Below are 25,439 nucleotides of genomic sequence, written 5' to 3'. Positions count from 1 at the left end.
ATGAGCTCTATGAATTTGAACTGCCATCAGCCAGACCCTGCTCCTATCTGAAAATCGCAAATTCATTTTGCCCCCAAACACATTCAGTAACATGTTCCATAATACTCCAAAGTTGAAGAGATTTGTGCTCAGGCTCACTGGGTAGAAAAATAGGGAACAAGTTGGCTGTGTATAATACTTCAAAGACTTTGCTGCATTTTTCACGCCGTGGGAAGATGCGAATTCAAACTGTTTCACCCATGTTTTTAGGGTGCGTTTGGTAGGTTCCAAATTCTCATAGGAACGTTTAGATTCAGATTCTTTATAGAAACGTTCCTCTGTTTATGAATCAGAATCATTTTGTGAAACCGTTTGGCTACATTCAGATTGGTAGGTAAAACCACTATTTTACATAAAAAATCTGAAAAATAGATACATTTATTAAAAAATATCGAAACTTTTTTGAGTGAAGAACGGTGCTAGTGCAACCCATTTTTAACTTGTTGCACTTAAAAAGGATTAATTTTTAACTTGTTGCACTTAAAAAAGATTAACAAAAGAATATGATTGCTAGTGTAGTGTGGAGTCAAGAAACAAAACCCAGCGAAACCACCCTGAGGCCGTTTCAGGTGCCTAGGCAAAAAAGAAAAAAGAAAGAAAGAAAATCGATTCGAGTGATTCACCGGTGAAACCTTTCACCCTCTGCCCGTTTGGCAGTGTACGCTAGAATTTGAAACGTTTCGAGCTGCCAAGCAAGACCTATACTTTCACCTTTCCCCCCTTTTGAAACGAAAAGGTAGCGGGACAGCAAGTCGCAGGAAGATAAAGGGCACCGATGCGGAGCATTCGCCGTGCCAATCACACGCAGAGCTCTCTTTTCTCCAGAGCTCAGCTTTTCGGTCGCGGACGGGTCATTTTCCCGTCCTCCAAAATTCCCTCCTCTGCAGGCTGCAGGCTTGCAGCGTCTTTTTGCATGGTGCGCATATCTTCCTGTCCAGGACTGAGGGCCTTTGCTTATTTTTAAGCAAGTGTCACATCAATGTTTAGATACTAATTAGGAGTATTAAACGAGGCTATTTACAAAACCTATTACATAAGTGGAGGCTAAACAGCGAGACGAACCTATTAAGCCTAATTAATCCATCATTAGCAAATGTTTACTGTAGCAACACATTGTCAAATCATGGACTAATTAGACTTAATAGATTCGTCTCGCCGTTTAGCCTCCACTTATGTAATGGATTTTGTAAATAGTCTACGTTTAATACTTCTAATTAGTATCTAAACATTCGATGTGACGGGTGCTTAAAAATAAGCAAACGAACCAAACCAGGCCTGAATGATGGAATATTTCAGAACTGTAAATAAAAATGTTTACACACTCTTCAATTTTCGTCTCAAACCATGAATTCTACCACCTCCTTTTTCTCGAATGATATGAACTGTGTACGTGTAACCTGGGGTTCCAGATTTCTGCAAAGAATCTTCCCCCACAGCACGCAGCAGGGTTTTTTGTGTTCTTTGGGGGAGCATCGAGACTGCACACTGACTGTGCCGAGTTATGATTCTCCGAGTGCGAGAATCGCTGCTGCCGAGGCCGTAACGTTGACCCGGATCCACCCGACGAAATCATCCCTGTCCGGTTGTCCCTTGGTCTTGGTTTCATCCGCTGTGGCTGTGTGTATCGGTCGTCCGTGGCATGTGCGCTCGGGTTCGTGTAGATCCTGCCCGCAGATCTACCGGACGCCGACGCAACGTAGAGGTAGGTGGATGGCAATGGCAGTAGCTGCGGCCGGGTAGTGTGTTGGTGCTTCCGATGAGGGCGACGTCCGGGAGTACGGACGGGGTCCGGGGACAGCGGCAGCGGAGCCGGGAGTCTACCTCCCGCGCTGGGAACACAGCCCGGCTCGGCCGTCCTTGACTCCTTGTCACCTGGCCGGCGGCCGCACGCGACGCTGCGTTGTCATGCGAGCCGGGACCGGTGATCCACAACTCCGTGCTACCGTGCCTCTGTGCCTTTGTCCGTTCGCCGGCACCGCCGAAGCAGGGGCGGCCTTCCTCCCTAGTCTGTATTCGTGGCATGGCACGCCGTCAACATGCCTCTGACACGCAAAAAATGGGTAATTCGACAGCAACGCGACAGTGCAGGGCTATGCAGGGGGCGGACCCAGGGCCCGGGGACCCTGGGCACCTGCTAGACTCCGGCGCTATAATGGACGCAAGAGTGAGCTCTCATCGTTGCAACCATGTTCTGATATACAGATGAGAAGAGAGAGGTGCCCTGGAGTTTGCCCGGGGCTCCGTTTGATGGCTAGGTTCGCCACTGGGGCTATGGAACAGGTTGTCCAGGGACTTTCTGAAGTCCTGTTATGGACTGCGCGTGCATCTGACAAGCTGCGAGGCCTTATTCAGGTCTTGGACTGGCCATATCTAACTTTGTGCATGTATTTGTATCCATTATAATTGTATATCAGGTGAATCTGTCGAGTGAAGCTGAGTCTGAAATTAGAACGTGAGTTTTAGATTCATTCTACCAGTAGAGAAGCAAACGATCAACCATATCATTTTTGAGGTCTAATACCACGTGCATCGCTTTGGGTTACACATGTAGTCGCAATGGCCATCCCTCACTTCACCTTGGAGCAGAGGAGACGCCATGCTGCCCAACCTGAAGTTCCGGCGCCTGCCCCACCGTAGCCGCGTGCGTCGCACCTCATCATAGCACAAAACACGACCGGCGATGGTCCATCTCACCGCCACCCGACCCTCCTTCCAAGCAACCTAACAGGCTAACACCACCAGGGGCTCGCTCGCCGGCTCCCGGCTGCCATTCGCAACGACCAGGGGTAGGACGGTATTTCATTTACCGTCCACCCTGGGTACCTGGCGTCCGTCCAATCCAGATCTCACGGTCAGTATTAAGCAAGAGGCGTTCGATGCGAACACTTTGTGAGTCGAAGGGAGAGCCGCTTCGGCGCTCTGCCGTCGTTCCGCGGCGCGGCTCCGCCGGCCTCGCCGCTGCCCTCCGGCGAGCTCGCGAGTCCTTCATGGTGCTCGTTCGGCCCACCTGGAGGTCTTGGAATGTCTTCTTTGCTTCCTTTTTTCGAGTGGCAAATTGGATGTGTTCTCTTCTCATGGACTTACCTCTCGCGTTCCAACACATCATTTCGACGTGACGACGTCTATGCCTCCATACTGCCATGCCCCGGTAGAGCTGGGATGCATCAACGTCTCTTGGACATGCCTGAGAAGGTGCCCATAGCACATCAGTCGGACTAGCGCCCGTGCTCTGCTCCATCAGCAGCCGGCGGCCACTATCCCATCCGCCGGCTCTTGGAACGCCACCGCCGGCCATCAACTTCTCCATCCACCACGCCGCCGCGCATGACGCGCTGAGGCTAGCGCTCCACGTTCCCGCGTGCGGCGAGCTCGCCGTAGCACATACCGTGCGATGGGACGTACGCTGTGGTCGCTGACCACCGGCCGGCGGGCGCGCGCGAGCATGGCACACCGCCGAGCGCGAGTGGCGCTGCCCGCGAGTAACAGCTCTAACAGAGGCTGCGGCGCTCGCCCGTTTCAGATCCTTTTGTTTGGCCTGTTGTTCTTAGAGCTAGGAGAAAAGGCACCATACAACTCTGTCCTCTGTTCTTTTTTTTTTCTAATTTGGCACGAAAACTTGCCCTTCGTTGGAAAGAAACTTGGTGAAACTCGTAGGGTTAAGGTCAAAACCACCGGCAGTACAGTGGTAGCTGCTAAGTTAAAATGTTAAATCCAGACTGCAGAGTAATTCTGAGTTTAATAACCATTGGTGTGCAAAAGCATTTCGGCTCAGATGGACAGTCTCAAGCATTTCTTCTTGTTGTTGAAATCGTTCATGTTTTGAACAGGGTTTTAAGTACAATATCGGACTGGCAACTGTTCTATTTATATGTAATATGTGCTTAATTACTTTCAAGGATCATACAAAGTCTGATGGAGCTCCAAATGGTTGATGGCTTGTTTGCAGAGTCCGAATCTGGTCAGGTATTTCTAGTAGCATTCAACATTCTATCAATCTAACGAGTTAATCTGAAGTTCATTTTAAAGAACTAATATTGTATCAATCGGAGATAATCTGAAGTCAGCCTGAAGTTCAGTATAGCCTCTGAAAATCGCAGAGAGTAATTGCTGCTAGTTCATGCCCACCCTGAACCTGAAGCAGAGCAAGAAAGCACCATACCACCCTCGGCAACCCTGTGTTGCCGCGCTCTGGCGCTCTGCTTTGTGTTATCCCTCCTCGCAGCGTGAACGCGTCCCGCGATGACTCTTCTCATCGCCTCGTGCCATCACCAGCCGGCGGCCACTCTCCCACCCGCCCGCTCGTGGAACGTCACCGCCGCCGGCGGCCTTCAACATCTCCATCCACCACGCCGCCGCGCACGCCGCGCTGAGGCAAGCGCGCAGCGTTCCCGCGTGCTGCGAGCTCCCGGAGCACACACCGTGCGATGGGACGCCGTGATCGCTGGCCACCGGCCGGCGGACGCGCGCGCGAGCCAGGCGCACCGCTCGACGGCTCCGACAGAGGCTGCGGTGCTCGGTGCCGCCGGCAGCGGCGTCCGGGTGCGACGCGGAGTCCCTCACCGTCGATAGCGCGCCGCGTTCCCGCGTGCGGCGAGCTACCCGGAGCACACGCCGTGCGATGGGACGCCGTGGTGGCCGGCCACCGGCCGGCAGGCACACGCGAGCCTGGCGCACCGCCGGGCGGCGCTTGCTCGCGAGTAACGGCTCAGAAAAGGCTGCGCTGCTCGGTGCCGGCGCCGGAAGGTTCGGTACGCCACGCGAGGGCTATCAGCGTCGAATTGATGGCGATATCCTCTCCCTAGCCTCGCTCGCCGGCGGCGGCGTGCGGCGTTAGCCGCCATTCGCAAACGACCCAGGACCGGGGTGGACGATATTTCATTTACCGTACACCCCCTGGGCATGTGGCAGCCATCCGATCCGTTTCTGACGGCCACGATTAAGCAAGAGACACCCGATGCGATCAGGCGAAGCAAACGGAGCGCTTCAACGCTGTAGCGTCATCCACGGTCGGCGCTCTTCGCCAGCGTCGCCGCCGCCTTCCGGCGAGCACCGGAGTCATGTGTGCACGCGCCGGCAATCGTTCGGTCCACCTCCTGAACACACGGGCCTGGCCGCCTCCCGTGTCCATCGACGGGCAGCGATGGTCCCGACGGTGAGCGAAACACGGCGCGGAGCACGACGGGGCGCGCCAGAGTCCATCCGCGAGGGCACGCCGCTCGACGTGCGACGGCCGACAGCCGCGGGTGGGCGACGACATCGAAGCCTGAAGGGTGTGTTCCGCGTCCGGAGGTGACGGTTGGCCGGACGCGGGCGGCCATGGCGGGCACGGCGCCCTCTCTATCCTCCATCCTCCAAATACCAACTCACCAGTTGGTGCGGCCGGTGAGCCGGTGAGGGCGACTCCGGGTAGTTGGGTCCGGGGACAGCGGCAGACCCTGCGTGCCCTAAAAGTGACCGTGCCTCTGTGCCTTCGCCCGTTCGCCGGCAGTCCGGCACCGCTCATGCGCGGCCCTGCCGCCCTGGAGCTTCGTGCTCGTGCAACCTCTGCCCGTGGTGCTCTTTGGCTCTATGCCGCACATTTGCTACCATATGGTCTGAGGCTAGGTTCCATGATGCAGCAAGTTCTGTAGCATAAAGCTTTGTGCGAGCCAAGTTACAGCTTACAGGCATACACATGGAGGAAGTTTCAGTCGTCCAGAAACGGTGGAAAAGACAGTGGTTCCTACTATACAACAGTTTCAGCTGAAGCTCAAGAAATATATACGCAGTAACTCAGTAAGCCAAGCGTATGATACCAATGGACTAATGGTCCCTAGCCAATTTTCGTGAGAGGGCACGCCGTCAATATGTCTCGCATACTAGCTTAACCTCGAGTGACAAGAAACGAGCTTGGCTTGGCCGTTCCACCACCACCTGTTTGGGGCCAGAGCCTGAGCTTCGATCAACTTCAGTCCTCTATGCTCAAGCCCTCCCAAACAAGGCCCTACAGAACGGGACTCTGTTGAATTGTTACCAAAGCCTGCTTCCGTGGCTCCAACAAGGATCCTTGTAACACTGCAGCTTTGTTGTTCCCGTACAAGATATGCACAACAATCACGTTTTATATCAGTTACTCCCATCATTTTGGCTGTAGACCAGGCTGAAGTACCAGATCTGACAAATTTTATATGCAAATAAATTTTGGAAGTAAAGGGACTTTAAAAGTAGGATCGAATGCTAATAGAAAAGGTTACCTCTAGGCTCTAAATCTATATTAACGGGAAGAGGATATATTCAGCGTAGAAGAGATTCCAAATGAACCGGTAGTACTGCGAAATAGCATCCTGCAAAACAGATGAAGGCAAAAACTTCTATATCAGAAATGAGGTGCATGTGGTCACTAAACGAAAATTCATCCTTTTGTCGTACGTTATTGCCCCATCAGATATCACAATTACTTTTGCAAGTGATCTTCCACAAAGAAAAAGGTTAACAAAATACACAATGCAAGTAAAAACTAATGATTATAACATCTATTGTGGCATCTCATCCAAAAGCAATAACATAGATAATTCATGGGAAACATGCTGCATGGAAGCTTGAAAGCTCTTTTTACTTAGGTTAGACGTACTTCCATATCTAAGGCACTGAAAGGTCATGTTTCTTCTTTAAAGATATTAGTCCTTTTAGATTAAATTGCATTAGAAATAAAGCACAGCAACTAGTCTGAACAAAGCACATGCAAACTCACATGCAATAAGCTTTTGTTAGCAATTTCAGTTACTGAAGTCTACTTTTCTGAATAGTTTTTCTATACACTTTTAACTGTGAAAAGTGGAAGTTGAAAGCTTCACCTTAGTGTACTTCGCTTGCTCCAGAACCCACGTCTGAAATCATGGTAAAGAATAAACAAGTCAGAACTAAAACACACGTGCCACAGAAGCAAGGTAACAACACTGATTAGTCCAATTCATTAATATCACATAGCTTTGCATCGAATAGTTAATAATATAAAAGCTGTAGGATCAATCATTCATGACCTTAGCAACCATGTTCCTGGAACGATGGGAACAGGAACGTGGTACGATACTTATGAAAGGTTTTTACACAAAATTGTTCCCGGAATGAGGAACGTGGCTAGTGTTTTAAAGGCGATAAGGCGACCTTGGAAATCTTTGCACGCTTTATCACCTAGGCAAGCGACAAGGCAGACCGGTTTCCCAAGGCGAGCTGGGTCCGCCTGAACGCCTAGGCGACACCTTTAAAACACTGAACGTGGCCACGTTCCACGTTCCCGGCTGGTAAGTTCATGACACTCGACATGTTTACCTGGAAAATTAAACCAGCTGCAAGGGCAACATGCACAGGAACCATGACAGCGCGCCTAAAAGCCTGCAAATTAGAACATATCAATGCAAAAGGGGTCAGGTAAAACAACCTATGTTAAACCATGCACAATGTTGAGCAAATGAGCAATCCTTCAGGTAAAGAATCTGCATGCTTATATGCTTCAGAAATATAAAACTATTCTTCAAGACTATTCAGCATATTGAACAAAAAGTTGTACAAAATAATTGTGACAAATCTTACAAATGAATTTTACAGCATAAATATAAACGACGAAAAAAATAAACCAAGCTGAGGAATTATATAAAAGAATGTGTAAGAATAACCATGGAGAAGTGGCACAATGGGATAGAGGCCATATTGACTGAACATGTTTCATGAAGTAGAGGGGGAAAAAGAAGAGTTTAAACTTTACATGCGAGTGCATGACTACACCTGCAATCATCATCATCAAAAAGCCTCAAGATATAGTGAGGCAACTGAGCTTGAGGAAAGATGGCTCTAGTTCTCCCCCCCCCCCCCTCCCCCTCTCCTTCCCGACGCCTCCCCTACCCCTAGCCCCACGTCGTCGCCTACTCCGGGCACAGCGGCCACCCCTCCGGCTAGGCCCTCCCCCAGGCCAGCTCTTCCTTCTCTAGCATCGGGAAGCTCTCCTCCTGCTCGTCGTCCGACAGTCAAGCTTGGGGCGGCTACTGGATGATCCAAGGCCCAGCGGTGGCTGGATGGTTCGCCTTCTTCGGTGGACTCCGGCGTCTCATTCATATCATTCAAGGAAGCTCTTATCAAGGGTTCTTCTCCGGCGGCAGTTCAGCGACGCACCGGAGACTTCGTTCCTCAGGTGATCTCGCCAGCCTCGTCACTGGAGAACCCCTATCCTCGCATCGCGTCGCTGGAGGCGCTCCCGTCTCGCGTCGTGAGGGCCCAGTCGCAGGAGGCTCCATCTAGAGGCGCTCGTCGTGGACCTGACGCAGAAGGGTGGTGGACGGTGGAGAGCCGATGTTCTCGCTGCGCGCGTCTGCGTTTCTCTCACCGGCCTCGTCGCATGGTCCCTTCGGACCTCCGAGGTAGGTGTTTCAATTGCTTCTCAACGGAGCACTGGGCTGTTGGATGCCGCTCGCCGCCAAGGTGCTTCCACTGCTAGGCATTCGGCCACCATTCTTACGACTGCCGGCGGCGACCCTCGGCTCCGCGCCCGGAATTAGCCCTGGTTCACAGTAAGGTCTGGCGGCCGGTGAGGTCCCTGGCGGCGGCAGCTGCTATCCTTGTGAGTTCCATGGAGACCCTCCAGGAGACCGGAGCTGCATCAGGTGCAACTAGACGGCGCCAAAGCCATGGGCGACGTGCGGAGGTTGGGGCTGGGCAACCGTCATCCAATGTCTCAGACACCTCCCCCGATGAGGAGGTTGGCGGAGATGTTCCCCGCTCGGCAACCAACGATGAGGAGCAAGTCCCGGCGGTACGAGTTCGACAGATCATTGATCGCACAGTTTCTATGATGCAACGGGAGTAAGAGCTCTCGCGTGCCCTGGTGGTGACAGTGTTCAGGAATTCGCTCGTCCAACGTTTTGGGTTGGAAGAAGAGGAGATCGTCTTTCATCGTTTTGGCGCTGCTAGCTTCTTGATGACTATGCCCAATGCTAAGATGGCTGCACGGGTTTACAATGGAGGGAGACCGATCATATCTCAAGTTCATCGCCTGCACATCATGCGCTAGTTCCGTTTCCTCCACTCCACCGTGGTGGCACTTCCTGTTCCAGTCGAGGTTGAACTTCGCGGCATCCCCGCTCACGCCTGGGACCTAGTGACGGCAAATCAGCTGCTCAACGAGTTCTGCCGGGTTGGTGGTTTGCACGCAGATACGGCGGATCGGCGGAATGTTCTTCGGGCACGGAGTTGGAAATCTTGGAACCTCCAATAGCTGGAGTTGATCATCAGGAGGGGAAGCGGACTCTCCTCTATCCAGTGGAGGTTGCATGCTTGGCTTCTGGTTAGATACCATTGGCTGATGCCCCCTCCCCCCACTCCCGCCTTCGGCTGACCACCAACATGGTCGCCGTTGTAGGCACTGGCGGCAGCGGCGAGGCTCGCCGGTGGAGCACCCGGGGCAAGCGACGTCCGGAGTTCCCTAGGTGACATGCCCCCCAGCACATTCAAGGCTGGGGCTTGTTCGTTCCTCGTGCGGCATGGTGACTCCAAACGACAAGCTTGAGGGTCCGCCACCCGAGGAGACCAAGGATCGAGAGGCCGTTGGGGGAGCATTGGCCGCGCCCTGTCCCGCCGACAATGACTCCGAGGCGCACAAGCAGGCGAACTCGCCGGCGCCCACTGCTGCTCCCGTTGGCAGCGGGGCCCAGGTTGAGGAGCCTGCGAGTGCGATGGCGCCCACACCTCAACTCGTCGGTGGTAACTCCCTGGAGGACGGGTCGGCCAGCCCAGCGGCGCACACCTCACTCCCAGTGCTCTTCCCGTCAGCGGTAGGGCTCACCGTCGGTGGCTCCCAGGGTGAGGAATTGGAGTGTCCAGCGGCACCCTCTGCTCCTTCTCTGACACCAGACGATGCCCCGGCCACAGCGCAGTTTCAGGTCAGTGAGGTCTCATCTGCCCCCCTAAGGGTGTACTCTTGGCAGCGGCGCAGAGTCAAATCAGTGGATACACATACAACAGATGCCAATTCTCAGGGAATCAGGCCGCCTTCACCAATCCAGAAGCTCAACAAGGTGTGCAAGCCTGTTGAATCACTTCTCCCTCTGCCAATGATTCAGAAGCGCCGGAGGAAGTTGCCTCGGCGCAGCTGTCGGGTCGCTGGTGCAGGGCCTTGTTCACCAGGGCCTATGGTAACAGATGCTCAGAAGAGGGTGATGAGGCAACTAGGCTTTAGCGAAAGGGAAGTCATCGAGCCGGAAGCGCAGGACAGATACTGTAAGCTCTACAATCCTTTGCTATCTGAATCCCATGTATCGGCTATTGCTGCCATCTTTGGCTGGACAGTTGGGGATGGAGAGCAGGTGCGATCTGCTGATGTTCTTACAGTCTTGTGAGACTCTGGTCCTATCTCAGGTCGATAGTTAATTTGTTGAAATGAATCCTGCTGCTATACTGATATGGAATGCACGAGGCCTGAATCAGAAGGATCGTCGGAATTCTGTGAGAGGTCATTTTTTCCAGCAATGCTGATATTGTTTGTTTGCAAGAAACTAAGGTCGCCAACATGTCTCAACATCTGTTCTTCTCGGTGTTTGGCACTGCTTATGACAAATTCATAGCACTCCCAACCAATGGCACCAGAGGAGGGGTTCCGATTGCATGGAAGAGTAATGTTTGTCACGCAATGGCTTCCAGGGTGGACACCTACTCGGCTTCTGTGTTATTCTCGGAACAGGAAGGTCGCAATTGGTGGTTCACTGGCATATATGGGCCACAAGGTGATGATGAGAAGGTGTTATTCTTGCAGGAACTTAGAAATATTCGAGCACTATGCAATGGGCCTTGGCTTGTGGCGGGGACTTCAACCTTATTTACCAGGCTGCTGACAAGAACAATGCAAACCTGGATAGGGCTATGATGGGGAGATTCAGACGCTTCTTGGATGCGGCTGAGGTAAAAGAGATACCGCTTATGGGTCGTAAATACACTTGGTCGAATGAGAGAAGGTCTCCTACTCTGGTTAGATTAGACCGTGCTTTCTGTTGTTTGGGCTGGGAGAGTATCTTCCCAGATTCAGTCCTACAGAGTTCAACGGCCGGAGTTTCTGACCACTGCCCCTCTAATTCTTGGATTGAAGATAAGCACTAATGGAAAGCGTCGTTTCCACTTTGAAAGTTTCTGGACCAAAGTCCCGGGTTTCTTGGATGCTGTCAAGCAAAATTGGGAGGCTCCTGTACCTTCAAATTGCGCCATTGAGCGTCTTTTTCTGAAGCTGCAGCGCCTCAGTAAGGGTCTCCAAAAGTGGGGACAGCGGAAGATTGGGAATATCAAAGTCCAACTTGGGATGGCTAAGGAGGTCCTCCACCATTTGGAAATTGAGAGGGAGTCTAGGGACCTATCTGATGGAGAGGAATGGCTGTGCAAGAAACTCAAGCTTCACTGTCTTGGTTTGGCCTCTCTGGAACGGACCATTGCCAGGCTACGTTCCAGAATTCTGTACCTCCAGGAGGGGGATGCTAGTACTGCCTTCTTCCATCAGCAGGCTAGATTCAGAAAAAAGAAGAATTACATCCCAAAGCTGCATGTTGGGGAACAGGTGGTCGTATCACAGAAGGATAAACAGGAAGCAGTGTTGGAATTTTATGAAAGTATTCTTGGCAGTGCAGATGAGAGGGAATATACAATTAATCTGGATGAAATTGGCATCCAGCATCATGATCTGTCAAGTCTGGATGCGCCATTCTCTGAAGAAGTATGGGCTACCATAAAGGATTTGCCTTTGGACAAGGCCCCTGGGCCTGATGGGTTTACTGGGCGCTTCTACAAAACATGCTGGAGTATCATCAAAGGAGACTTGTTGATGGCCTTGGATGCTATTCACGAGGCCATGTCTTCAAGTTCAGACTGCTCAACTCGGCCTTCATTACACTGCTGCCTAAGAAGATGGATGCACTAGAGGTGAAGGATTTTCAGCCTATTAGCCTAATTCATAGCTTTGCTAAGTTGGTCACCAAGATCTTGGCAAATCGTTTGGCTCCATTTCTCCCCTCACTGATTTCTACAAATCAAAGTGCTTTCATCAGAGGGAGGAATATCCATGATAACTTTATGCTAGTACAACAGATGGTGAAGTGTTTGCATAAGAAAAAGGAAGCTCATATCCTGCTCAAGTTGGACATCTCTAAGGCTTTCGATTCTGTCTCCTGGTCGTTTCTATTGGAAATCCTTCGCCATGTGGGTTTTGGACAGCGATGGTGTAATCTCATTTGCCTGATCCTATCCACATCATCCACTCAGATTCTAGTGAATGGAGGACCAGGGGAATACATATTCCACCACCGGGGCCTTAGACAAGGGGATCCTCTCTCCCCCATGTTGTTCCTGTTGGTAATGGATGTCTTGAATTCAATGATTGAGTATGCATCTAGGGAGGCTTTGCTTCAACCTCTTGCTTTTCAGCAAGCCCGGCATCGGGTTTCATTCTATGCTGATGACGCTGTTATTTTCTTGAGACCTGACAGTTTGGATCTAAACACAGTCAGACACCTTCTTGATCTGTTTGGACATGCCTCGGGACTTTGAACCAATTTAGCAAAAAGCTCAGTGTCTCCTATCAACTGCTCTGATGAAGAGCTGGCTCTCACAGCTGGTGTTCTCTCTTGTTCTATCAAGGCATTCCCCTGTACCTACCTTGGACTTCCACTCACAATTGGCAAACCAACCAAAGAGGTGCTGCTGCCTTTAGTGGATAAGGTGGCTGATTATCTTCCAGGATGGAAAGCTTCCCTGTTGAACAGAGCCGGGCGACTGGTATTGGTGAAAGTGGTTTTGACCGCTGCTCCCATTTACCATATGATAGCCATGGACCTCCCAAAATGGGTTTTCAAGGCTATAGACAAAAAAAGAAGGGGCTTCTTGTGGAAAGGACAGGAACAGGCCAATGGTGGTAATTGTCTGGTAGCATGGGAAAAGGTGCAAAGGCCTATAAAATATGGAGGACTTGGAATTCTTAATCTGGAATTACTTGGCTGCGCATTAAGGGCCTGCTGGCTTTGGGCAGAAAAGACTGACCCTTCCAGGCCATGGGCTGGTCTCTCAATTCAAGCCTCCCAAAACACTCAGGCCCTTTTTAATGTTGCCGTGGATGCAATAGTTGGTAATGGGGAGGAAATCTTGTTCTGGACAGATCACTGGTTGGATGGTCATACATTGGTTGAAATTGCTCCCAATCTGTTCAGCATGGTTCCTAAAAGATTGACCAAAAGGACTGTTGCTCAAGCGCTCCAAAACCGCCGCTGGGTGGGTGACATCAAGGGAGCTCTTACAGTTCAGGTTTTGTACGAGTACCTTCAGATTTGGGATATTGTGGAGAACGTTGTCTTGCAACAAGATACTCCAGATCAATATAAATGGAAATTGAGTCAATCTGGGTCATATAGCAGTAAATCTGCATATGCAGCTTTCTTCGAGGGATCTGTCAGGATTGGGCCTTCGAGGAGGATTTGGAAAAGCTGGGCTCCTCTGCGTTGCAAGTTCTTCATTTGGTTAGTGTTTCACAACAGGTGTTGACTGCTGATAGCCTGGCTAAACGAGGTCTGCCTCATCCGGAGGCCTGCCCATTCTGTGACCAAGCTCCGGAGACGATCCATCACTTACTGGTCGGCTGTGTTTTCTCCCGCCAGGTTTGGGTTCTGATTTTCCAACACCTGGGTCTGATACATCTAGCCCCTGAATCTCCCGAGACCCGCTTCTTTGGATGGTGGAGGAAAACATTTTTGGCTGTACCTAAGGGTATGCGTAAGGGCCTTAATTCACTGATAATTCTGGTCGCCTGGGAGATTTGGAAACACGGAAATGATTGTGTGTTCGAAAAGGTTAGGCCAAAAACTCAGGAGGTCCTTAGGGCTATAAGCAATGAGGGCGGCCTATGGTGCATGGCTGGGGCTTCCAAGCTTCAAGAGCTAGTGTCCAGGTCGCCACCCCTGGGAGTTTAGGCTCTGTAGGTTTATGGTCGCCTCATCCTAGATCTGGTGCAGCCTTAATATAGTTGCTGCTGTGGTGTGGGGTGTGTAGGTGTTCTTGTACCTGGGTAGGGACTACCCAAACCCGTGTATTTTCTTCTACCTTAATGCAATGACGCAGCTCTCCTGCGTAGTTCGAGGAAAAAAAAGCCTCAAGTAAAGTAGTAGTATAATTGTCTTATTTGTATTTCTATCATCTAAGCATCTACTGGAATTGAATTAGTGATATACAAAAACAAGGTACTGTAAATGATGCCAGTAAAATGCATATTAGTACAGCAATTCTTGTGTTTGTGTCTCTCTAGCCGGAAGGGGAAAAGAAGCTAAATGGGAGGTCAAAAGTAGCAGTAAGATTACCTGAGGCATGAGAAAAGCTACAACAATAGCAGCAATGTAATTTGCTACCAACAAACCAGACCCAAGGAAGGCAATGTTTCTGACACCAAGCTTTGTTGCCAAAGTTGATATCTGGTACCTGGTGGGGGAAAACATTATAAGTTGAATGTCAGCTATTCAACCATTGACATTTCTTTTCAAAAGCTTAATGTAATTGGCAGAGCCTCAGATTGCTGCCTGCTGTTAATCAATCGTAAGTGAAACTAAGTCAAACTGTCAAAGTTTAGCTTCGAATTCCAGATCACACGCAGTGCAATATATGCAAGTTTCAATCTTTTTATATCCTATACTCACTTGCTTATTTTAGGCATATTCTCTCAGGTTAAGATCCTTGCTCCACCCTCAGGCCATCTGGCTCAGGCCACATGGCATAACTTCGAGAAATGTAACACAAACGTTGCAGGTTCAAAATATCATTGTCTGCTTTACAACTTCGTGTTCATAACTAGGTGCTTTGACCTATTGATTTGGGTGCTGGTATGCAGATTGTAATGACCCTCGATAACAATGTGTAGATATGCATGTGCACTAAAATTCATGCACCTAGACAAAGATAATTATTTATATAGTGTTTTTCTTTAACTGCTAACAGAGTCTTTTTGTACCTACCAATACCACTGATGCCTAAAATCAACCAACAAATTGGAATCACCTTTCACTAGAGAAAGAAAAGGTGCTGACAAAACTACAGGACAATGTAAAATTAGAAACTCACTTGCGATCCCCTTCAACATCAGGGAGATCTTTGGTTATAGCAATGACCAGAGCAAATAGTGTCACGAAGCATGTAATGAATGCAACAGGAGAGCTGCAGATAGAAAGATATCATATGGCGTTAGACATCATGTCATCTCTGAATGTTCGTCTGCAATGAGAAGGAACAGAACTTTTACCACTTCTATCAGGTAAGATGTATGGAATGTCTACATATAATGCTGAATGCAAGAACAGTTCCCAGTGACTATTTACCTCCATTGGAATGTAAGACCTAGTGCAGCCCTAGTAGCATAGTACACACCAAAGTTGAGAAGGAAACCGCGAACCTAATGAAAATTTTGAAAGGTGGGTTCCTCTTGCCAAAAAAGATATTCATATGTATGAAGTATTTGTAAACATGAAATCTAGAAAACAAGGTCATGCAGAATAAATGGAGAGAAATTAAGAAGTTCTGAATCTGTATCATGTATGAGTTGTAAAGAAAGAATGGAATTACCTTGGCAAGTAAATTTTCTAGCAAATAAACAGATCAAAAGTTGAGGCAAGATTGCAGTATTTAGTTATTTTGGAGAAAGTCTTGCAAGGTACCTTTTTAAAGCCATTACAAGACTAATGGAAGAGGTGAGTTGCTAGTCACAGTACTATTTCTCTTTTCCAACAAATATATATCCTCGACATTTGAGTTCTCAACACTCAGCTAATCTTCCCTTCCCATAAGGAACCCCCGAGATCATGAAACAAAATTAACATGCACAAGCATGTGAAGGTAACCCTGACTATTTGATCTTAGTACTGTTAGCTCCAACTCATGCTTGGTTAATACTTGACAAAAAGGTTTGATACCGCTGCCACCTTCTTAAGGATGTCGAATAAAAAGCATAGTTCCATTACAAGGTACATGGACGTATCTAACAGCTTTGTCAGCCGGTCAGCCCTAGGAGCTTTGAATTGAAAGAGTTAGATGTTCTGTTGGAGTAAGCAACTACTGTAAGAGTCTATACTAATTTCTGAGATATTTCCCTTTTTGCATTAAGTTTTGTTTTACCAAGCATATAATCTAACAAACAACACTTTGATACAAATTATGTTTAGCATGACTAAAACATAGAAAACAAACAAAAATTTCAGTGGTGCTATGAAAGTAAAAACAGAGAGAGGAGGGGCCCAAGTACCGTTGCAATGATAAGAAAAGCAGCAACCGGATATCTCTTCAGTCTGAATGGTGGAACGGAATATATAGTTCCAAGAAATAGGCCAAGGCAGTATAGAGAGGTAATGAATGGTCCAAAGTTCGACAGGACAATTGAAAAGCCTGCAGCTGCGAATAATATTACCAACAACCAAGCTGACTCAACTGACAGATCGCCGGCAGCAATGGGTAGGTATGGCTTATTTACCCTGTTCAATAGCATAAAATCAGAAATTTCGGATATACAATAAACGATTGTTCGAAATATTTCACTAACAATAGTAACTCATAATAGCACCTGAATTTTAGGTACTAAAAGTAAGCCAAGCCATGGAAGGATTGTACATACTTGTCAATAGCAACATCATAGATCTGATTGATCCCAACTATGTAACCATTGCCACAGATTAACGCTACAAGCCCATAGAATGCTTTAAATAATAACCACCAATTTATCAGGTGGGAATTCTCTATCAAGGCTCTAGCAACCAAAGCTCTGCATCAAGTCATCAACTCAATCAGTACCAAAGGAAAAATTACAACCTAATTACCAACACAAATCCAACATTAGAAAAATAGAACTTCACATGGATACAAAAGCAACAGCAAACAACAAAGCATCTAGTCTCAAGCAAGTTGATGAAACCCAAAGAGAGCCACATAAACCAACAAAAGATACTAATGAAAACAGTAAAATAATACATGGATCCCAAAGCAGTTCCTCGAATTGTGTGTGGCCTCAGAAATCTCCAGCAGGAATCCTTGAGGTCTGACAGAGTCTTTGATAAAGGAGCTGGTCCAGCAGCATCAGCTTGAGAGAATGTCTGTACAAGGGACCAGGTTTGATCAATGTGGTGATACTATACAACAAGACACACATAGTTTACTGTGGTAAATACACCGATGTCTGAGTAGTTACAATGATGAGCTCATCTTCATACTTATCATGAAAACTGCTATTAAGCAACACAACACAGAGCAAGAGTAATCATATCCATTATACAGGTGATAGTCACCCAATTAGCCCAAGAGCTTAATGCAAAATTCCAAATTGGATTAGGTAGTTACTAAGGCGTTTTGGGTTCTCCATGTTGTAACAGTTTAGCACAATTTCAGTAGTGCAGTCAAAGTAATGACCAGACTGCTGAGGAAATTATTAGGGAAATAACGAACTAATATATGCAAACTAGGAATTTCTAAAGTGTACCACAAACTAGATTAAACTTCTACCAAGTATGGCTGACTAGCATTTTTTTCTGTCCAACTATGGCTGACTGAACCAGTTGATTTGCATTTCGCATCTGTATTTGCACTGTCCAAGTAACTGGACAAATTGGTTGGCATCCATGTTTTGCAGTCTCAAGGTGCTTCTAATCTAGAACCAAGGTTAGGAGAAATTTAGAAAGCCAATCCTGCCAGCCAGGTCCACTTTTTCAGCACAATTGATTGCTACATTTACAACCTAAATTTCCATATGATCTCTCCGCTCCACACACTCGGTTGCCGCATGCGCAGCAGCACAAATCACGAGCGCCGCGGCAGGACATTGCATTGAGCTAGAGACGGGAATCGGCGGTCTTACCCGCACGGAGTCGCGGCGGCGTTCGCGGGCGGCGCTGCAGGGCGCGCGAGGGGCGCGGGGGAAGCAGCCTGCGGAGGCGGAGGAGAGGAGTGGGGACGCGGACCGCACCGGCCCGACCAGGCGCGGAGGCCGCCCGCTGTGGATGGCGGGGGCGGCGAGGAAGCTAGGGGCGCGGGATGGGAGAGGAGGGGCGGCGAGGGAAGCCATGGGCATGGGGGCAGGGGCCAGGGAGGTTTGGGGAGCCTTGGACTCCGGTTTTTTCAGCCACCCGTCGCCATTGGTGATGGGCAGGGAGGGAGTGAGGCGGGTGACGAGAGCCGTGCGCGTGTTATCCTATGGCTGCTGACTGCTGTCGTGCCGGCAGGGCTGCTGACTGCTGTCGTGCCGGCAGGGCTGCTGACAACGGCAAAAATGGTAGTACTAGCGGTCTTTCTCTCTTCTTTTTTTATCGACATGAAACTCACCAAAAATGGCAGGGGTGTTTGGGAACATCGTGCTAAATTTTAGCACCTATCACATCAGATATTTGGATACTAATTAGGAGTATTAAACATAATCTAATTAAAAAACTAATTGCACAGATGGAGTCTAATTCGCGAGATGAATCTATTAAGCCTAATTAGCCTTAATAGATTCGTCTCACGAATTAGACTCCATCTGTGCAATTAGTTTTGTAATTAGCTCATATTTAGTCCTTCTAATTAGCATCCGAATATCCGATGTGACCCTGCTAAAGTTTAGCACCTCATATCCAAACAAAATTTGAATTTTAGTCAAAATAAAATAAATTAAAAATATGGTTAAAAAAACTATCCCAAGCTCAATACCAACCTAGCAGGCTAAATATATCCAACTAACACTCAGTTCGCAAAGAAAACTATATGTTCACTTATATCCATTTGTTTTAAACTCAAGTCCAATTCATTTTTAGCTATATGGCATATTTGGATGATTACCGCACTCTTGCATACCTGCCATGTCTCAAATGTTGCACGTATCTTGAGTGTGTAGTTGCCGCTTAGGCTTAGGCACGTCAATAACATGCCCCAGAAAGCTAGTTCATTTTTCTACCACCGCTCCCTACAAGTGTGGTGGATGATTCGCTCGCTACAATTGTGATGCGGCTGCGGATGCTGCATCGGTGGTGTACAAACACGCCCTTTATTACCGTGGTGAGCATTACATTCAAATTTGTTCTTATTGGATTGGTTTTCCTTAAAACATGCAACCAAACAATTTTTCTAGTTAATTTTATCTGGTTTACTCTAATATTTCATCTGTTACCCAAAACAAAATAATTGAATTGGTGGTGATTTACATTCCCGGCTGCATTTGAAAATTGGTGATCCAAAGTTCAAATTTGTCCAGTCCACGCATGCACGGATCCCAGCCATTTCCATTTTGCAGCATATGCGCATGGCATCTTATTTGGAATCTGTCCACTTATGCGAAAATCAGGATCCGTATGGATCTCAGCGCATGTGACTTGTATATATTTTTCTCCGAGCTTATATACACTTATTTGGTTGTTTTGTCCTCTCACTCGAACGTGGCTTTCAAAAGCCGAACGAGAAAAGCACGCCTAGTGTGACGACTAGGAGCCTACGGCGTCGAAGCCTAACTCGTTTATCGCAGAGTACGAGAAGCACGTACGAGCTCTCGGCACTAGCTCGTGCGCGCGTGGCGCCACTTTAGCCGCCCGTCTGTGTGAGCGTCAAACAATCTCAGCTACAGCTGCTAGTAGTCAATCTTGCCGAGAATTTCCATGGAAGCGTTCAAAGTTTTCCAGCCACCATCAATTCATCATGCGCCGACGTGAACAGCCACCGATGACCCGATGACATCTTTCCAGAGAGACTCCAGTCCATTTTTTCCACGTCCCAATCCATCCCATCCTATAAAACCCAGTCCATCTCGTCGTGTCTAAGCAATCATATCCACCCTTCCGCGTTCTTGTCCGCTGCATCTATCCATCTCTCAAATGGCGCCTCCTTCCGTGATCGGCTTCGGCGCCGCCGTCGCGACGCTCGCCCTCCTCGCCGCGGTTGGCGAGGCGGCGGTGTTCACGGTGGTGAACCAGTGCCCCTTCACGGTTTGGGCGGCGTCCGTGCCTGTGGGCGGCGGCCGGCAGATGAACCGCGGCGATACGTGGCGGATCAGCGTGCCCGCCGGCACGACGGCGGCGCGCATCTGGGCGCGCACGGGCTGCCGGTTCGACGCGTCCGGCCGCGGGAGCTGCCGCACGGGTGACTGCGGCGGGGTGCTGGCGTGCACGGGGTACGGGCGCGCCCCCAACACGCTGGCGGAGTTCGCGCTCAACCAGTTCAACAACCTCGACTTCTTCGACATCTCCCTCATCGACGGCTTCAACGTGCCCATGAACTTCCTCCCCGACGGCGGGTCCGGGTGCAGCCGGGGACCCCGGTGCGCGGTGGACGTGAACGCGCGGTGCCCGGCGGAGCTGAGGCAGGACGGGGTCTGCAACAACGCGTGCCCCGTGTTCAAGAAGGACGTGTACTGCTGCGTCGGCTCGGCGGCCAACAGCTGCGGGCCGACCAACTACTCGAGGTACTTCAAGGGGCAGTGCCCCGACGCGTACAGCTACCCCAAGGACGACGCCACCAGCACCTTCACCTGCCCCGCCGGAACCAACTACAAGGTCGTCTTCTGCCCGTAAGGCTGAAGATGGCGGCAGAGTTATATATACTACTATGAAGAAATAAGAATTCTGGAGAACTTGTAGAATCCAGCGTGCTCGACGACGACTGGAGAAATGATAAAGCTGATTAATAAGGACGTGTGATTTCTGTATCACCATAATATAATAAAAGGGAGTGTCTACTGCTAACCCGGGTGTTATTGTGGCCACAATCACCGGGTGATTTGAAGTTGGATAACACCCTGATTTGAAGAGAAAAAAAATCAAATGATGAAAACAGATCTGTCACCTGAAAATTATGACCCTAGGATCCTGATAAGACGATGCAGGAAAAAACAACTAAATTGAGCACATAGAAACAAACTAATGCATAAAATAGAAGGAAAAATATGCAAAGGGCAAAATTGAGAACTGAAACAATTTTTTTCTATAGTCAGTCAAATAACAAATTATTTCTAACCATGAGAAATCCCTCAAATGCAAAAATACCAATCAGATTTTAAAATAAACAGCATGCAAATTTACACAAATTTAAAATTACACAATATACAAATTGAAATTACAGTAACAATGTCACTATAAGTTAGTGGGCAAAAGAATCCTAATGTATATGGAACGGCACGCAGAGTCCTATTGAAAGCACGACTGTCGCTCCTGCCTGCATGCTTAGATGCTTTGCAGCTGCTTTGGCCTGGTCGGAGCGCTGCAGCAGCACAGATGCTCAGCAGGAGGCAGCGCGCAGCAGCAGTATCTGACAGAAAAGCCAGGGAGCACCACAGATCCTCAGATCGGACGGTGCAAAATTCAGGTAACGGGAGCTCGTGAATCCCTAATAAAAGCATTCTAAACTTTTGCTTAATCTAAACAATGATCCATAACAAAGAATGAAAGGAAGTTGACTCTGCAAGGCCTCGTCAGGCCTCCCTCTCGTCGTTCCTCCAGTTGCCGTGCATCTTGGGCCCCGTCGGCCCATCGCCGACGAGCACCTTCTCCACCAGCTTGGCCAGCCGCTCCCTCGCCGAGCGCGGCAGGATCCTCGCCACGCGGTTGATCACGCGCCCGATGTCGTACTCCACCCTCGGCCCCCACTCGCGCTCGAACCCGAGCCACGCCGGCTCCGCGACGCCGAGGTACTCCGCCGACACCACCTCGCACCGCCCGGCGCCGCCGGTGTCCAGCCTGCTCCCCCTGGCGGCGTCGTTCCGGATCCCGACGCCCAGCCTCGCGTCGCCCTGCAGCACCAGCCCCGCCTTCGGGTACAACGCGTGCCCGTGCAGCGACGCGTACGCCACCGGCCTGCTCCCGCCGTCCCCCGCGTCGAGGTACTCCAGCTGCGACGCCTCCACCCACGTCCCCGCGCTGTGCTGCGAGAAGTACATCCGGAGCAGCTCGCCGGAGAAGTTGCTCACACGCAGCGTCACGTGCTCCCAGTCGCCGACGTGCTCGCCGATCTCGCCCAGCGGGATCGTGAGCAGGCCGACCTTGGCGCGCGCCGGCCCGTTGAACGGGTAGAAGATCCACACGGCGAGGTCGGTCACCGTCCCGCCCAGCATCGGCTTCGCTTGCACGTACACCTTCGCGCTGGCGAGGTCGCCCCTCTTGACCTTCTCCCTCTGCTTGTTGTCCACCGGCAGGTCGAGCCAGTAGCCGCCGTCGTTGCCGCCGCCTTGCGGGAGGTTCGACCCGTCGGCGGCCACCGGCGTCGCGGTCTGGCTGCCCTTCTGGTACAGCAGCGCGCCGTTCTCGAAGAACCACGTCACCGACGAAGGGAAGTAGGGCTCGTTCGGGTGCAGGTACACGTGCGGCGCGTAGGCCGCGAGGAGGGAGTTCACCTGAGCCAGGTCAGGCATGGAGGACGTGTAACTCGCGCTGTTGTTCTTCAGGCACGCCACCGTCGAGGCGCTCGCCGCGTTGCTCTGGGCGAGGAAGGTGCCGGCGTGCACGCCGCGGGCGTCGATGCCACGGACGGACGGCCTCAGAGTGGCGGCGCTGAAGCCGTCCTTGTCGCTGCTCAACAGCGACTCCTCTGTCTCGCACGCGTCGGTGAAGTCGGCGCGGACGCACCTGACCTCGTCGCGCGAAGGCTTATCAGACGTGGCCGTGACCACCGCGCCCACCGCCTTGTAACCTTCAGGAGCCGTGGGGAGCCAGAAATTGCCGGCGCCGTCCGGGCTGGACCAGACGAGGGTGTAGTCCACGGGCGCGGCAAGGAGCGCTCCGGTGCCGGAGGTCTCGCGAGCGACGAGGACGTGGCCGAAGAGAGGGCGGCTGTTGGGCTGCGCGTAGTGGCCGAGCACGGAGAAGCCGGCAGGGACCGGCGAGGGCTTGAAGAAGGTGGCGCCGACGCCGTCCTCGCCGCCTTGAGTGGTGGACCAGACCTTGGCGAACGTGGTGATTTGGCGCACTTCCAGGCCTCCAAGGTCTATGCTGCCCTTTGCAAATCCTCCATCTGAAACTGAAACAGCAGTGCCACCGGTGAGCCAAAAATGTTTCAGAGCAGACAAACTAAGCCAAGTTTCAGATAATGCTGTTGCTTTTCAAATTTCAATCTTCTTTTTGAACGATTTTTTATATTTTTTTGACAAACCTTTTCAATCATTTTCTTTTTGATCAAACTTCTTCTGCAAGCAGCAATAAAATCATAATAGTATTTTTTTTTACTGAAACTTCACACCATGTAGTGTAAATTCAAGATAACTAAGTGCTCAGTTTTAGGTAATTTGGAGATAAAAAACAAATTTCCAGAGTGAAAAATGCTGAAATATGAATTATGCTTGAGAAAACTCGGAAATTTTTTATAACCAAAGAGCAGAAATCTTTTCAAGCTTTGCTACTCGCCTACTCCGAATAGGTCGAGACAAGCATAACGTCAAAGCTACTTTGACTTAACAGAGGGTCAATATCATGCTGGCTTCGGTGACTCGAACCTATCGTTGCTCCCGTTTCAACATGTATAGATACTTAAGAATCTATGCTTATCTTATTACGTTCCACGCAACACAGAGCTCACAAAGGATCAGAGGATTGCAGGAAAGCTACCCAAAGCTTAAAGATAACATTTGACGAGTGTTTTGCTGTCTAAATTTCTATGGTGCCCGTCCTTCAGAAACGAGAGGTCACAGAAACAGCCTATACGTGCAAACAAAAAATCCCGGCAGGACAAATTTCAATCTCTACAATACAATGGCCTTATTGGATAAACAGGTTCAAAAGTACTACAGTACTAAACTCGAATTTATCAGGAAATAAAGTACCATTCATGCACCGAATTTCTCAGAAAAACACGAATGCAAGTAATCATTAGCTTATGAACATGAGGTACCTGCTGCTGAGGCCGGCCATGACGGCAGCGCAGCCGGAGGAACGAATTGCTTCTCGATGGGCAGCGCCGCCGTTCCCATGGGCACGCAAGACAAGCACGACCTGCTCCTTCGCATAACCCCGGCGAAGCCTGCCGACCGGAGAAGAAGAAGGCGAGCTCCAATACGTGTCCTTGGCAGCTCAGAGCCACAGAATGGAAGCAGGAGGTAGCTCAACTCGATCCCCTCCGGACAAGTGACAATGTATGGGATCCTTGGGCGACACTTGTCTGTCTATTTATCCAGCCGGCGGCACAGAGGCCTGGGTCAGGGTTGGCTTGCCGGCCACCCCTGCCGGCCGTCGCAAGGAACCGGCGGTTACTTGCAAGAAACCTCGAGCTCGCAGTGCTGGCCGACGATGGCTTGTTTGGCGACGACTCCACTGCTCGCGCCTTTAATGCATCTTCCTCCGCTTCACGGCTCGTCCATATATATGCATGTCCTTGACGACATGGGTCTAATCCACAGTATCCCTTGGCTTCTCGCACGAGATACACACCCACGTAGTGGCTGCTCGTTGTTTAGTGTTCCGTGTCGGCTTGGGCTTGTGTGGTGGTGGGTCGTGTGTTAGTTTAGAGAGCCAGAGCGGCCGGCATACTGTCGCGTGCTTCCGCATGCTGTATGATTGGAGGAAAAACGTGCGACAAAGCGAGGCCAGCGACGACGCGCTGTGGATGTGGGCTGCGCCGTTGTTTTCTGATTATTTAGGTCAGAGAAGAGAAAGCAGCGAGCAGAGCAGGTACGGCTATGGTCATATGGATGGGGAGGACAGCTCGTTTCGGTTGTGACGGCCAGAACCAGAGTCTAGTACCAGACCATGGCTTCGTCGAAGGACGGGCCAGCCTGTAGATTCTGTTGGTTTCTTTGATTAGATAGATGCCCATGATCTGTTTGTTTCACACGGGATGGCTGACCGATACAGAGAGCAGCTGGTGATGCTGCAGAGCGACAGACCCATAGAACGAGAGCTCTGCATACGCAGTTATCATTTCGCCGGAATTGGAACGGTGAACTTGCACGCACAGAATATGCAACTATGCAAGGGGAATATCCCATTTTCTGAGCAGCTTGGAGTCACATCGACTTGTTGTCTTGGGGTGCTCCATGACACGTTTCGGACGTGGACAAGATGCCACTTGCAAATTTTTGTTTTCATGTACATGTACAGTCTACCGGACCATTTCTTGGTGTAATCATTCATATGAGCAAATATTGCCCGGTTGCATGGAGACCGTACAGAAATTCGGCGGTACAGCTGATCTGTCCAATCAACCGATACAGGCTATTGCGAAGGAATATCTAGAGTACCAGGACCAGCAGTAGCTATTAGATGGACGGATTTTTTAAATAAGTTCAAATGTCAATGTTGGAATTTCACGGGGGTCTGTACTTTGTACATATATTACAGTATACACTACGCCCCGTGTATATTATAGACTATCGGTGACAAAGGAAGTGCATTTACATATGGAATTAAACATCACATTTCGATGCATTTGGAACATTA

At 49.9% G+C, this 25,439-nt stretch overlaps 3 protein-coding genes across 5 annotated transcripts; 1 reads left to right on the top strand and 2 right to left on the bottom strand.

The window, feature by feature from the left end:
* Positions 1-5,649: 5,649 nt before the first annotated feature.
* Positions 5,650-18,255, bottom strand: LOC117844840 (probable homogentisate phytyltransferase 2, chloroplastic). Of its 3 annotated transcripts, none has more exons than XM_034725640.2 (11): positions 17,915-18,255; positions 17,035-17,156; positions 16,682-16,828; positions 16,316-16,541; positions 15,396-15,469; positions 15,142-15,234; positions 14,388-14,505; positions 7,348-7,410; positions 6,873-6,905; positions 6,273-6,362; positions 5,650-6,099 (listed from the first exon to the last, which is right to left on the bottom strand). In XM_034725640.2, exons 1-10 carry the CDS (start codon positions 18,125-18,127, stop codon positions 6,288-6,290), a joined length of 1,164 nt encoding a protein of 387 aa, XP_034581531.1. In that variant the 5' UTR covers positions 18,128-18,255; the 3' UTR covers positions 5,650-6,099; positions 6,273-6,287. The 3 variants fall into 3 exon arrangements, with proteins under 3 accessions (XP_034581531.1, XP_034581530.1, XP_034581529.1); XM_034725639.2 differs by having other exon boundaries at positions 5,650-6,093; XM_034725638.2 differs by having other exon boundaries at positions 5,650-6,192; positions 17,915-18,253.
* A 1,580-nt stretch (positions 18,256-19,835) lies between these two features.
* On the top strand, positions 19,836-20,813 carry LOC117844670 (alpha-amylase/trypsin inhibitor). Its single transcript, XM_034725421.2, has one exon. It carries the CDS (start codon positions 19,896-19,898, stop codon positions 20,589-20,591), a length of 696 nt encoding a protein of 231 aa, XP_034581312.1. The 5' UTR covers positions 19,836-19,895; the 3' UTR covers positions 20,592-20,813.
* Positions 20,814-21,051: 238 nt separating this feature from the next.
* LOC117844667 (hypothetical protein At1g04090) lies at positions 21,052-24,476 on the bottom strand. The gene is made up of 2 exons (XM_034725417.2): positions 23,896-24,476; positions 21,052-23,028 (listed from the first exon to the last, which is right to left on the bottom strand). Exons 1-2 carry the CDS (start codon positions 24,008-24,010, stop codon positions 21,488-21,490), a joined length of 1,656 nt encoding a protein of 551 aa, XP_034581308.1. The 5' UTR covers positions 24,011-24,476; the 3' UTR covers positions 21,052-21,487.
* Positions 24,477-25,439: the final 963 nt, after the last annotated feature.

Source organism: Setaria viridis, chromosome 2 (assembly GCF_005286985.2).
Source record: "Setaria viridis chromosome 2, Setaria_viridis_v4.0, whole genome shotgun sequence".
Classification (NCBI taxonomy): domain Eukaryota; kingdom Viridiplantae; phylum Streptophyta; class Magnoliopsida; order Poales; family Poaceae; genus Setaria; species Setaria viridis.
This window is presented reverse-complemented; position numbering and strand designations above follow the sequence as displayed.